General features: G+C 34.2%; 1 protein-coding gene across 1 annotated transcript in view; it reads right to left on the reverse strand.

The window, feature by feature from the left end:
* The window catches only part of LOC148829336 (thyrotropin-releasing hormone-degrading ectoenzyme-like), a 219,917-nt gene that overhangs the window by 43,826 nt on the left and 160,335 nt on the right, over window positions 1-15,756 (reverse strand). Inside the window, exons 10-12 of the mRNA XM_088923246.1 lie at window positions 12,810-12,898; window positions 9,879-10,012; window positions 6,966-7,021 (exon numbers count right to left, since the gene is read on the reverse strand). Coding sequence (XP_088779372.1) covers window positions 6,966-7,021; window positions 9,879-10,012; window positions 12,810-12,898 — 279 coding nt within the window. The remainder of the gene's footprint in view (window positions 1-6,965; window positions 7,022-9,878; window positions 10,013-12,809; window positions 12,899-15,756) is intronic.

Genomic DNA, 15,756 nt, shown 5'->3' on the forward strand with positions numbered 1-15,756 from the left:
GTGTATTAGTACCTGTGTGTGTGTGTGTGTGTGTGTGATTTGTTTGAATTATCCCGCAAGGTTGGATTCTAATACCATCAAAAGAATCGTTTTGTGACTTACTGCTACAATTAATAATTGTCCCAGTTAAGCACAAAACCCCTACATTTACTGGTGCCTCGTGAGAAGATGCTACACTGGTATATCTGATATTTTTGGTAAATATCACAACATGTTCAAAGTTAAGTGATTTATTAATAACAACTAATAATTTTAAACTGCTTGTATTTTAAAATTGTACTTTGTTCGGGGTGATTTGTCACTGATTTCACAACCTTCAATTTATTAAACGTCTATTTTTGAGACAGCGTGTTCCAGACCTCTGTTTAATTTCTGAAACACCCTCTGTATTTCCTGTTTTCACATAGATAAGAATAAACTACATTTGCCAATCTTTTTAAAGGCAAAACGATGTTCTGTGCTCAATAGCTCTTTTATCACAGTACGCATTATGTTACATTTTAAGCCTCAGTCGAAGCATTCTGAAGTCTGTCAAAATCGTAAAAAATGTAACCAAATATTGTAGGTGAAACTGTCCTGGATAAAGCGGTTAGAAAATACAGTAGATAAACAGGTGGATTTAACTAGCACAAGCCAAGAACTCATCAGAGCGATTAACAGGTTCTGGGAGGAAGAGCTGACAGAACAAACTTGCAACAATTTTATTAACAGGCTGTTTCGTGTTCTTCCTAAGATTATTGAACGCAGTGAGGGAATGTGATTTCACAAATGCTTTGGTTCTGTCTTGTACTGTCAGATTGTGAATCAATAAAAGCATTTAATTAAACATATGTTTTCCATTTTAATAAAAAATAAATAAAAATAGTCTGAAAATGTCTTCTCACCTTCTTGCCCCCTGGGGGTAATGGGGACTCTCCATTATAAACATACATATAAAGCCCCCAAATAACCACACAGTAATAAATAACATGTTCTATATTGACCTTTTTATTGAGTGCAGCAGAGACAACAATAATAAATACAGTGTGTATTCTCCTGTCACTGTACAAAATAGAACAATGTAGAGTACATAACGTGGTTATGTATCGGGAATGTTTGCAAATGTGGCAATAATTGTACAGTACTGTATATGCTTTTGGGAACACATTCATTTTCGAGCAGGTAACTTTTGCTGCTGTAGAGTGTGACGGTATCTACAGTATACAACATCGCACTGTATGCATGTAGCATGTCTTTGTTCAAGTTTTTAAACTACAGTGAGGAAAAATTAGTGTTAAGAAAAAACAGGACTTTTGATTGCTGATTGCCTTATGTTAAAGAGCAACAAACAATGACAACAGAGGGCATGCTACTGAAAATTCACTCCCATCCCCCAAGCAAAATTGTGTATTCTACATAAACACAGTGGGTTGTTACACTCCTAGCCTTTGTGAGAAGTATGGAGCTGTGTTACATAAAGTGGCTGCAATGGAATATACTGTAGTAGGTAAAAGTTAATTCCAAGCTGAAAAGAAAAGACTCAACGTGTCTCCTCTATAAATCTTCATCTTGATCTTCAAGGTAATTTATTATTAATAATATCTTCCATATTGCATTAAAATATGAAAGTTTTTACAAGTGTAAGAGGCGACACACAACATATCTTACAGAATAATAAAAACGATTACAATCTAATCTTCCCATGTCTGATGCCATTAGGAACTACAATAAGTTCCAGCTTTGTTTAACGATGGTATGAAAAATAAATCTAAATGGTGGGAACGCTATGCTTAAAGTTAATTAAGGGACTTAGAAGACAAAGATAACCATTTACGTTGTTTAATTTTAAAAACGAAGTGATAAATGCAGACGCGATTGGTGCCATTTACACTCCGCGCTACAGGAAGCTCATGCTCCCTCTCTCGGTGCCACCTCCCCAGTGCGCTATTTTCACAGCCTCTGATTGGGAAAAAAAGACCTGCTGATCTGTCCTACACAACAGGAAGAGAAGAAATATTTTGCCTATCGTGTTGATAAACTGTTCTCCGATTACTGGCAATTGTAAAAATTAACCCTCCCCCCTCCCTCGTTTAATTTAAAGATTTCCATGAATAAATCCTTAAACACAAAACCATCATCCAGCTGGTTCCCTGTTTAATGACGTTAACGGACCAGGTTTAATTCCAGGCGGTGTACTATATAGTACAGTTTAAACTTTTTTTTTTAATTCCAAGTTAAATTGTTGGCTGATTACTGGCTGCTGACATTTGGATTAAGACAAAATATAGATTTTCTCATTTCAGATATAAGCATGAAAGAGACACATCATGTTCACAATTAGCTATAATAGTAGACTATGTTTATGTGTTCGGCTATATGAGAAACAAACCAAAAGTAATGCTGTAATTGTGCTTTGAACCGCCTGGGTGCAACTCGCTACATTACAGCGCTCATTACCACTACAAGGACAATAGAAGTTTTTTTTTTAAAGAAACAAATGTCAAAATGTTTCCAAAACAACCACTTGTTATACTTTAGCTGCTTAGTTACACGATTCCATATTAATATAACTATCAAGTAGTGTTACATCACTACAACATTTATCTTTTTACAATAACAGAAAGTGGTTTTCTTAGAAAAGGATAAAATGTTATGACTTTTTATGAAGTACAGTATATAAACTTAATAATGTTAGAATAAGCACGTTAAAACCAGAACTCACTTTAAGTTACTGTGTTACTGTTACTGTAAGTTAAAGACTTTGATGCATAAAATATTTATGCATAATTAAATTATTTATGAAGAAGGTGGAAGGTTGTGTACTTTTGTCCAACTGAGCAATCTTGCTTTTATAAAACACACCAATTTTTTAATGTTTAATGTTTGACAAACTGTAGTACACAGTTCAAAATTATTAAAAGTCTAAACAGTATGCAACAAGTAATGCAACTTAAATTCTTAATTGGAAAAAGATTGTCCCTCAGCAGTGACCGGGATTTGAATCCGCGCGTTTTCTGGCGACAGCTCAAATGCTGCACATGAGACGTTAAGCTTTGTTAGCTCCACCTGGCAGTTTTACAAGGTACTTCTGGATACTATTATCCTATTTTAAAAAAACACGTGGTATATTGTGGTATGTCCACCGTGTTTTAATGCAGCATACCTCACTAATTTTGAATGGCAGGATCTGTATACAGTATACCTTTGTCAGAGATTGATATGATTTGCATTGCTTTTAAGTTAAATCTAAAGCTTAGACATTATACATTAGATGTAATGGTCCTTGTGAGGACAGACACATCATACTTTTGTGATACAGTTTTCTGATGACTCTGTCATTGTCAGTCTTCTCCAAGACATAGACACTGATTAAACAAAACCACCAGCTTTGTAACCAACACTCACTGAGGAACAGGAAATTGAAATTGTCAAAAATATCTTGGCACTTCTGTTGGTTACAAACACTGATGCCATATGTGACAAGAGACAACAGCAATTGTTCGTCCTAAGAAAACTCTGCTCTTTTAACATGTATACTAAGAAAATGACTTTAATCTATAGAACATTCATTGAATCTGTCTAACATTCACTGTGGTAGCCTGGTTTGGTAACTTAAATATACACAATAAGAACAGACTGAGGAGGATTGTCAAGGCAGCCAGCTAAATTATTGGTGCAGACCAGTTACAGCTTTCAGACATCTCCATCACATAAATAGTGTGGAAAGCCAGTATAATCACTGACTGTCATGACCAACCCCTGCATGGTGAATCTGAACTCCATCCATCTACAGTAGATGTCTATGTAAATTACTTAGATTCAAATGTAATAGAGCTAAATTATGTTTTATTTCCACTGTTATTAACCTGATTAATTTGGACAGTTGATTGTGTATTTTACTGTAATTATATGTTTATTTCCTTTCTCTCTCATCATATGTGTATGTCTATTATTTGTTAATAGGTTCATATTGTGTTAAATGTATTGTGTATTTGTGTAATGTATTTTAATTTTCCATTTGGGACAATAAAAGTAAGATATACTCTAAGTACTGGAAACTTGCATTTAAAATATTTCACTTGAGAACATGAATGTTAATGGTGAATATTTAGCAGTCAATAAAACAATCATACCCAAATTCCACAGCACAGTAAATTGCAATACTTGTAATTGGATTTTCAAAATGTAATCATTATCATTGCTTATGTATGAGATCCCTTTACTCAGATTTCTATAATTACATATAGATATTGCTCTTTTTGTGAGCACACTGCTCTGGCAATTTGTATCTAAGAAGAGGATACGATTATACATCTTGACTCACATTTATTTCAAAATATATAATGATGATGCAATTAATTTAGATGAAAAATAATATGGTAGCATAATAGGTTATGCCCCATTTTTAGGTTATCAACCAAATTGATATGTTCAGTGAGTCTTGAAATAATTAAAAGGTTAGAAAAGACTGCCAGCACAGAACTTGTACAGCATCTAAACAATTTTAAAAATTTGAGGAAAAGAACTCTCCATGATACATGGATCATTTGAAAAGCTATTTGAAAGGGTTAAGCCATTTGCAAGGTTAAAATGTTTATACGTTATTTACTATTTATGTGTTTCTATTTATTATGTAAGTGTTATCTATTTCTTTTAAAAAATCCAATAACAATTTATTTCTTCTTGAAATGTGGTATGGTCTCATGACTACCACATTAAGAATCACAAATACTTTGGAATTTCCTCCCTCAGAAGACCTATGCATTGTTGAAAAAATATCTCTCTTTCTTCGATTAAAAACCTTACAGAGTAAAGGAAGAAATAAAAGTCATGAAGATAACTCCCCAGTTTATGTGGCTGGATTTTCCAATGTCATGTAATTATATTACAATTAATATATTTGTGACTAATTAAATTGACTATATTTTACTAATTAAATTGTTAAATTAAATAATTAGAATATCTTATTTGGATCTTTAAAATTAACATAGCATGAACATATAACATCCAAAAAATGCATTCAGTAGCTACCTGTATATTCTATATACATTCTATATATCCTGTTTATGCAACTCAGCTCTATGAAGTGAAAAATGGATATGCAGTTTTTCAACTGTAACTTGCTCATAAAATGGTCACATACTGTACATCACTGCCCCACTTTTGTGAGTTACAATCAACTAATATTATGATTATTATTTTATCCTGAATGCTGTCCATGCTTTCAAAGTAGAGTGGTGGAGACAATAACAATCATTAAGATGATCAAAAGTGTTTTCAATTTAATTCTTGGCAAATTTGTGTCACTGTAGACAGCGTACAGTATGTCAACAAAGCATTTTTTGTTGTCCTTGAAAATGTTAAACAATGTACAGTACACTCAGATATTAAAGAAATATTCCCCTTGAAAATTAATCCAGAATTCTAAGTACAGTATATTATGTGTGCGCCATCTTTTACAATATTTAGTCTGCTATCTGAAATAGAAATGTTAAATTTGGTGTATCACTTTGGTAAATAAACTGTAACAAACCTGTCACAACCTATTAAAACAGTTGTTCTGACACAACTGGATGCCCTGTCTTTCCTAACCTTTCTTTAGAAGATTACAACTATAACCTAGCATTCATCTGGGGAATATCTTCTGCAGTTTCTGTTACACCTTGTTAATCTTGTTCATCTGGCAGCAGTACTTGAAAGCAGCTCCTCCTTTGGTGAACTGCATACAATAGACTCTTTATGTGCTTATCTTTTGTGCTTATTTAGTTCTATGAAAGCAACTTAAAAAACTTAATGTGCAGTTTTTGACAGTTTAAACTGTTTTCAAATTAATAATTTTTACAGATTATAGCTACTCATATTTTGATACATTTGCTTATGTACCATATTTTATTGCAACGATGAATCTCAAAGTTCATCAATAAGATCTCAATCACTTCATTCTATATTTTATATGCTGCACTATGCATTTTTTAATGATCCTATATAATAACATGAATATTTCAGTATGCACGTGGCCCATATTTTACTCTAGTAGTAGTTTTGTTCAAGTACTTTTCTTTGTTAACTTTGTCAGTATCTTACAGAATTCTGAATTTTTCAATCAAACTCCAAGTTAACCCTCTTTGTACAAGTCTAAACAGATGTAATTCCTTTAATCTGTCTACATCATATACTGTTCAGATCAGACATTATTCTTTACATTTTATTATAATTTGACATCATTATATCATCAAGTAATATGTGTTAATAGTGCATTATGAAAGATATATATATATTAATTTGATTGATGTATTCTCTCAATTTTTTTACATTTTGTCTTTTTTACTGCTGCCTTGCAAAAGCCTTTTATAGTGATCATAATGAATATTATATTATATATACTGTAAATCTAAAAATATAATAAAAAGCATAATATCAAGTAAAGGTACTCCAGTTTCACCATAATTTCTGTAATATATTCATTAATATGGTTTGCAGTTTTATATTCAGAAACCTGACACTCAGCTTAGTATGTCATATTGCAGCATTGTTATTCTGTGTCACTGGACAGCGTTACAAGTATTACTGCTGTGCAGAAAAACAGTATGGAAAAGTGCTGTAGTGTGTACGGCATAGATTGTGGTTTTAAGTCTGTACTGTTACTTATTAAACATTCTTAAAGTTAGTTGTTGTCTTTCCATACCTCAATACACAACTCATACCTTTTGTAAATACATTACATTATTTATATTTTATGAAACATAACATTTCACTTACAAGCGGATAAAACACAGCTGAAGTGTTTTAAACATTAAGACAAGAGTTGTAGTGCAGTTGTGTAATAAAACTTTGAAACTTACGCTAATTGCTTTAGAAATGAATGGATGGTACAGTACATGAAACATTAAACTATGTCATTTTTATAAATGAAGCTTCCTGAGAAGGTTTTACACAACAACCATTAAGTCACCAAGAAACAAGAATGTAACGAGACCAGACCCTACCTGGCAAGATTGAAAACGTCGTCAATGAGGCCTGCTCGGTTGCCTACAGAAATGACCTGGAGGAATCAATAAGAACCATTTTAGTGTAAACAAAGAACACCAGTGTTCTGAAAAGTAATGTACCTGTATACAGTATATATATATATTGTCTTGCAGAAGTATTCACCCTTGCCAATGGTAACACATTTTGATGAATTGCATGAATTTCAAGAAGAATTGCAAATGACATTTATTCAAAACCATTATGAACAAACTGAACCCTGAACATATGTGAAGGAGGTTGGATCTCAGCAAAATCTACAAATAAGATAAACAAAGAGAAATTTCCTGATTGCGTAAGTGTTCAGCCTCATAAATCAGCAGTTGCTGGAAGAAACTGGCAGCAGTGACTGCTTTCTGCTTTTTGGCTAGATCTCTACCAGCTTTGCACAGTGGGATTGTGTAATTTTATCTATTCATTCTGTGAAAATCGCTCCAGTTCTGACAAGTTCGTTGATGGACTGCAGTTATCAAGCCTGGCAAGAAATTTGCAGTTGGAATAAAGTCAACATTTTGACTAGGCCAATCAAGGACATTCACTCTATTCTTAATACTTGTACTGTACATAGTGAATTACTGTAGGTAATAGGTGGTATAGTTATGGAAATAAGGGTAGTGATTACACATTTTCCCTTGGGGTTTATTATTTTTAGGTATATAAAGGGCTTCACAGTGGTAGTTGGTGGCTGGGTTTTTCACGAGAAGCACTTTGAGTGCGGTCACCATTAAAGACTTTTTATCCTCATGTCTTCCAGCCATCATGGGTTTAAATGTGATCAGGCCTCATGAGCCACCTTACTTATTTATTGAGACCTGTCACTGGTGCCTTTAAAGGAATGTAAAATATTTGAAAAAGCAGAACCAAGTTCAAATTTCACTAGCATATAGTCAAAGCTAACAAGAATTAATTAGGTGTGTTCATCCTTGTTAGGACTCATAAGCTCCACATAGCTATCCTTGACTAGTGAAAGAAGTGTTCGTATGTACAGTATGCTACAAGTAACACTTCTCAGGGTTAAAGTATGTTTTAAGGGCAAGCTATTGCTATGAATTATAGGAAAATTAATTTTAATTTGCTCTATGCATTTCATAATACTAGCAAACTACCATCTGTAAGAAGTCCATGGGAAGAGTCATCCATAACCGGTATTTTCGGAATGACCTACTTAATATACTTGACATGAGCAAAATGGCTGGCAAGAAGAACCAGCTGGTCCATATATGGAAAGGGTCTATTCAGAGAAACGACAAGACACAGCTGAGCCTCATCAGGAACCAAAATATAAATGCCCCGGAAGCAGTGAACCGGTTCGGAAGCCGATAAGGTGAATGTGATTCGGAAGAGAGAGAGAGAGAAGATATTCGGACAGAAGAAACTTCTTTATCCGTGAAGATAAAGAAAAGTGTGGTGTGAGTGATTTTATCTCATTTATGTAAACTTTTCCCCCGGAGACACCACACATCTAAACAGTATAGGTGTACAGTATAGGTGTTAGGTGTATACTAGTTATAGTATGATTTGCATAGTCAGTGGAAATTGTATTCATCACTCATTTCAATTAGAAATAAGTCCTTGGAAAACAATTGATAGCCCAGTTTAGTCACCTATACTGAACTTTTTCCCTTTGGGCGAGAGATACAAACAGGTAACAACTCCAATATCAATAGAACTTAAAAAGTAAGAGTTCAGTAAAATAGCTGCACCTTCCCACAGATCCAAGTTCTACTATTTTTGGAACTGCAATGCTATTTTTATATTTCTAAGCTAGAGAGAATTGACATTGATGAGTGCATTTCAAAACACAATGAAAGTAAAATGTACACAGTACTGTGTAAACCCTACAATTTGCATCACAAAATAGATTAAATTTCCAGGTACTGTATGCGCAGCACCATATGTGACACTGTAACCAAACAGGATAGCGAACACATCTCTTTTAATCCAATAGAAATACCACTCCCAACTTTGCCGAGTTTTTGCCGACAAATACTACTTACTTGATATCTATGCATGCAGATCACACTGGAACATTTCTTCGGTAAATTAAGTGCTGCACAACCTGTACTTATTCGCTCTTACCTGTACATCGCAATACATCAGTCATTACAGTGACTAGTGAGCATGAGGAGCCACTTCACATTGCAGTTCTTCCTATCTCTCACTCGCCAGGGGCGAGACCTGGGGTTTCCAACAACATGGCAACTATCCAGTACTTTCTCATAGTTCACTGTTTTTGGCTTAATTCAGAATTAGTCAAATTTTGCCATACCATCAATGAATTGATTCAATAACCGGTTTGAGAAATTGGGACCGCAGTTCCTTTAAGGATTGAAACTTAGTATGTATTTTGGAGAACTAAAGAGATAAGATGTGACTTTAGGTTTCTTTTAATATTCATCAGAATTCTAAATCCTTCTATCAGACTCCAAGGTAATCTTCCTCAAAGAGATACAGAAACAACCATAACCATAAACATACAGTACATGTCTCCATTAATTTGCACTAAGGGTGACCCATGCTGGAGACATAACTGAGGTTAGTTTTGGAAGGCCTGAACTCAGAATCTTGCACACTTAAAAAATAATATTAATATTTATGTGTCTTGTATTTTGTGTTTGGTTTTTAATTATTGTAAATAAACCTAACACTAAAATCTTCTAGGTTTGTCTCCTGTTTACTAGGCCCCATGAAATAAAATAAAGTAAGTGACCACATCTGGAATCACCACTCGGTGTAGAGTATGTTTAATTAAAATTAATTATTTGTTATATTTATTAAAAATAGAATCTGTACCCCCCTCCCCATTTATAGTGTTTGGTATTAGTGATGGAATATTCATATACAGTACCAAACTCAAGATGAAAGTCTTTTACCTCAGGGTTCCTCATCAGCTGTTCAATTAATAGTCTCCAGTTTTGGAGATCATAGTTTACTCTGAAGTAGCCAGTCTGATTTATGTTTCCAAGCAACCAAGTTCCTTCATCCATTAAACTGATTTTATGGGATTCTAAAAATAAAAGGAGATTAAATGCAGTAAGACCACAGAAAGATTTTTTGTAATTCATAATTTCATATATCTTTAACTGCATATCTTTCATGCAAAAGCAAGTCACAAAAAACACAAATGAGACCAGTCTTTGGCTAAAAAATGTATACTACAATAAAATGTTCCATTACTTGAGATACAGAATACTTAATGACATTGGTTTAATTAAACTCTCATGCGTAATATTCTTAATAAATCCCAATAACCATTTATTCAGGATGGTGATATTATGGTGATATTCCATTTAAAAAAATCAGCCAAATTATTCTTTAAATAAAATATTGATCAATTCAGAAGCTTTTTTAAATACTGTAGTCTTTTTCCATTTTTTTTAAATTTTTTACTAAGAAACAATAAGAATAAAAAAGGTGCTTCTTCCTTGTAAGAGTCATAGCATCCCAGAACCTGTCCTGGAAGCACAGAGCACATGCCTGGGACAAGATGCTAGTCCATCACAGGGCACAAATTAGTGAAATCAATTAACCAAGCTAGCATGTCTGTGGAAGATGAGAGGAAATTGGAATACCTGGAGCAAAACCATGTAAAAACCACAAGAACATGAAAACTCCACCCAGAAATTCCTGCCCTAGACTAATTAAACTAAAAAAATCAAATTATTTTTTTATTTTATTTCATTGCAATGTTGCCCTCAATGGTACTATAAATGAGCTTATCAGCATACCATGAAATAAATGTTTATTAACAGTGTTTTAACAGGGATAAATTATGTTTAACAGACTATACACTCTCTACGTTTAGGAACTCAAAAATATCAGCACCTATCTCAGATATTAGAATATTGGGAATTAGAGAATAAAACAAAAACACCTTCTACTGCAGTTTAAAAAGATAGACAAAAGACACACTTTCTGGTGTGGGGTTTCTGTTGTCTCTGTAGTTTCTGCACATTTTGTCCGTGAAATGAAACTGAAAATTATTGCTAAGAAATAAACTAATGCAAGAGCTGAAAGGAGTAGAGTTAAGAGATTCTGGACTAGATGGCTGTGGGCTCGAACTCCCAAAAAGGGGATTATGTTGTTGCTCCCTTGAGCAAGGTCCTCTGCTGAAATTACTCCAGAAAAAAACCCTTTTGTAGAAATGGGTCTCCAGGCTGTTATTGTTACTGAGAATTTGTTTTCAATTTGCTTGCCTGGTAAAATAAAGAAATAATAAAATGGGTAATGTCCATCCTCATCTTGCCGTTTTTGTCATGATATTGTTTACTGATTACAGCAAAAAAGTATTGTGATATTTCTGTTATTTATCCATTTTATAACTGCTTTATCCAATACAGGGAGCACGCAACGGGCACAAGGCAGGACACATCCTCAGCAGAATGTCAGCATCACAAGGCACACAGAAACACGGACGCACACTCTTGTACCAGGGCCAGTTTTCCCAGAAGCCAATTAACCTACCAGTATGCCTTTGGGAGGAAACTAGAACACCCGGATGAAACCTATACAAACACGGAGAAAACATCCAAACTCCATGCAGATGGCACTTCAGGTCAGGAATTGAACCAAGGGCCCTAGCGCTGTGTGGCAGCAATGCTAACCACTGCATCCCAGCACCACTCTTTCTGTTATCCATGGGGATATACTGGCACACTTCTATCACTACTGTATGCATTTCTATCTCATGCTGGCACTATATGGAAATCTAGTTCATAGAAATGTGGTAGGAGTAGGTAGGAGTTGCTGGAAAATGGCAGTTCTAAGTAGGCAATGCAACAAAGAGCATCATAAGCTGTCCTTAGAGCTTTGCAGACAAACATTATTTTGCTAGGACCTTTGCTGAAGTACGTCAGTTGTGAGGTTATTTTTTCATAGTTCATGTGCAGTTCTATTTGTAGTCAAGACTAATAGCACAGCTCTCATTTTAAAATTGTCTTTAAAACCACAAAACCAATATACCAGTATACATACAAAAGAGTCGGAATTACTGTAATTTAATATTCTTCACTGATTGTTTGGTTTATATTGTTCTCTTACATGTTTTCTTTGTTCCAATTCCAATAATTCATTTTGTATATCAACTCCTAAAGCCTGCTAGTAGGAATACAATGAATATAAAATATATCAAGAAGCGATGAAATGGTTGTAATGAAAAATGGGATACAACAAAGCAGCAATGAAAAATGTTATGACAATCTGAGAAAATATCCAGATAGTTCTCTTGTGAGAAGTCAAATATATTCAATTATTTTCCTAAATCCTTTCTAAATGGAATCCTAGAATTGGCTTAGAATTACATTATCACAAAAAAACAAGAAGCAGTAAATCTAAAAGTAATCAATTGGTTTTCTAGCATTTAATTGAAGATTACATTGTAATCAAAACGTATAATCAAAAATGCTTGACGTTGTATCTGTACTGAAGAAATGTATCATTGTCACTAAATTTAAAACACAGGCTTTTCTTTGACATGAGTTTAATATCTAATTGAATTGCATTTGAGCCCCAGATTTATACTTTGGAGGTAAGTGTAAATTCTCAGGCCAAGTTAGAAGAAAATCAAAGGGAGACAAGAGGAATTGATTTCACTTATCATGGTGCATGAGCAGCTCAAAAGCCTGGTCATTATCCATTCAATGCTGCCTCTAGACACTTTGGAAAAATAAACAGTAAATAACGGCATTCTCACAAGAGTCACTTTCTCCTTGAAGAACACTTAAAAGTCAAAACGCATTTTTATGTGATTTAAAGGAAGCAAAAAAAGCAAAGCAGATATATTTTCTGAGTACACATACATGTACCTGTTCTATTAGAAACCCAAATGATTGATTCTGAGGATATGTGACTTGAATTTCCAACAGAAATTGTTAATGGAATTTGCCACTGGAAGCTGCAAGAAAAAAAAGAAAAAAGAAAGAAAACAAATCAGGACCCAGACAGATAAGACTGGGGATAAGTAGAACGAGCAACAAATCTGAAACGTTTACAATTAAGAAATCAGGAGCATCTGAGTGGTTTCAGAAACAGGCAAATGGAGGAACAGTACAGACTAAACTTAAATGCAATATAAAACCTTGTCCTTCAATGTGTCCTTGGGGCATTTGTTGGAAATGTTTTTAATTTTCCAATACCTTTGAAAAATCTTAAAAATATTGACACATATCTTAGTCAAGTATAGAATAATCAACAGGAGCCCAGCCATGTACTTCTTCAGATGGATGTGAATATTGTTCTAGGATTCACAAACAAAAAAAGACTCAGTGCCTGCCAAATAATGGTTACCTAGAATAGAATTTGTGATAGACTGCTACTTAACTTGAGGAATATCTACTTGTTCAGAACTGTCATTGCCTACCTGAGGTGCTGATTTTATTTCCTTATAGGTATTCTCTGAAAAGGTTCTCCGTACACTCAAATTAAGGGAAGGAAATGCTATTTGAAGTGAAAACTGAGGCACACTGACAAACTAGAGTATGTTTTTCTTTTGTGTGTTCATCTCTGTTTATTCAATGCCTGAGTGCTATCTAAAAAAACAAGGTCAACACCCAGAGTAGTTCAGGTACTACATTGTATTTAAAAAAACAGCTGCATGTATACAGTTATACAGGTGTATATATAGACATATGGTGGTCTGTGATGTACCATATACAGTAGTACAAAAATAGAAACAAGAAAAAGTGAGTTTGTCATGCAAATTAGACATTACAGATTAATGGCATTTGTGCTTTTGTGTGAAAATACAATTTTGCACAATATATCATTGTATTGACATGTCAAAATCTCAGTGGTTGTCAGACTACCAATTAGAAAGTGTCAAACCACTGTTTTAAATATGCTGTAAATACAGATGCTACTGTACAGGACACACTATATGAAAAGTACACAGAAATCAAAGTACAGTTGGGTCTTGACCTTTGCAAAGAATAGTTCAGAGAACCATCACAAATGGCCAGATTTGCAAATAACTAAGTCTACCCCTATACCACCACATGATGTACTACAGTCAATAATATGTAAGGTTAAAACACATACAGTAAGTAACCTTCCCTTATATGATAATTAATGTACTAATGTATTGGCTAACTTAATTAACATTGATCAAATAATAGAAACAACATAAAAGACAAACGTACAGTAATCCACTGAAATAAACATGAAACCCTCCTCTGTACCCAGCCTGCACTTTCTCTCTCTGGCTCCATAATTATTATGCCACAATGTAAAGAAATGGGCAATTAAAACAGTCAGTGAGCCTGTAAAATTGTCTCTAGCTTGTCGTTCAGTACACTGCCGACACAGTACTTGGAATGTTTGTTACAATATAAAACAAGACCAAGTTGAGATGCTGATGCCGGGTAGTGGGTACTTGGGCAGGGGGCAGGAAGATGCTCACTCACTACTTAGATTTATCTTGTGATCCTGGTTTGTTGCACTGCTAATTTGAAAATTGCAGCTAACAGCCTGAAGTTCGGTTTCATACTGATCTGCTCTTCTTTCATCCAAGACACCATCAGCCAGTCCAAATAGCACATACGCAAATTTGCTAATGTTAAATTTGCAGATTTCTAGACCCTACTGTATTATTTCTAATGAAGGTTACAGTACATCTTTCAAAAAGTGGCAACTTCACTTCACACTTCACCCAGTGCTGCATGTAAGACTGTGGGGGATAAATGTTTCTTTTATGGGGATAAATGTTTCTTTTACTAAACATTTTATGTTTTATGTTCTTAATGAGTCTGCAGGTGTTTTGAAACCTTTTTTCCATCTTTTTTGTTTTCTATTACCAGCACAGGTTTCTAAGGAGATATACATCCATGTACCTGTCCTTGCAACAGGATTTCTACTTGATCATGATATATTACACAGAGAATTTACTGTGAGAAATTTCCATTTTTAATAGTTCAGGTTTATTGCTTCAATTACTTCTAAAATTCACAGCACCAGATGAACAACCCCACTTTCTCATAGTCTTACATTCTGTACAGCACTAGGTAAAAAGACAAGCTAGACTGCACCCTCTTGATAGAGTTAGGCTTTAAGCTTTAAAAGGTCAAACAATGGTTTCATTACCATTGCCATGTGATTTAATTCCCAGTACTAATAGTGTTCATTCCATATTTTGAATTCCAAGACATTGAGAGGTAAACATGCAGCCATCTAAAATGTGCAAGGTGTCAGTAGGAATACTACGGTAGGCACCACGTTATCACAGAGTGTAGCACTTCATCACTTTTTTATTTTTTGAATAATCTGATGCAGGTCTGCACTATGTAAAACTGCCAGGTGGTACAGTGAATCCTCAAAGTACCTCAGCTGTGGGTGGTTGTCAAATGATTATGGTATTAAATGTTTATTAACCCATTAATGATTTCCTGCACTAATCATATTGTAGACATACTAGTGACAAACAGTTTCATTAAATACAATAATTACATTGTTGAGTCAGGATGTTGTTACTACATTGCTACCATAAGCCCAGATATATTACAATACTGTATAACACTTTTTAAAATTATAATTTTCTAATTATCAACCCCCAATATCCCTACTACAAGGAGACAATGCAGCCATCAAGGTGCAAGACATTCCCTGTTACATCAGAAATATTATGGTGAAACATGCTGCATGTGAAAGACTAGAAAACAAATAATAAAACTACGTTTCCCAACAACCCACACAAGTTAAAAAATTATATTAATATCCACAGATATCTGTTCTGTTCATCAGCTACTGTATAGTATTACC

This window comes from Atractosteus spatula, chromosome 8 (assembly GCF_055471065.1).
Source record: "Atractosteus spatula isolate fAtrSpa1 chromosome 8, fAtrSpa1.hap1, whole genome shotgun sequence".
In the NCBI taxonomy this organism is placed as follows: Eukaryota; Metazoa; Chordata; class Actinopteri; order Semionotiformes; family Lepisosteidae; genus Atractosteus; species Atractosteus spatula.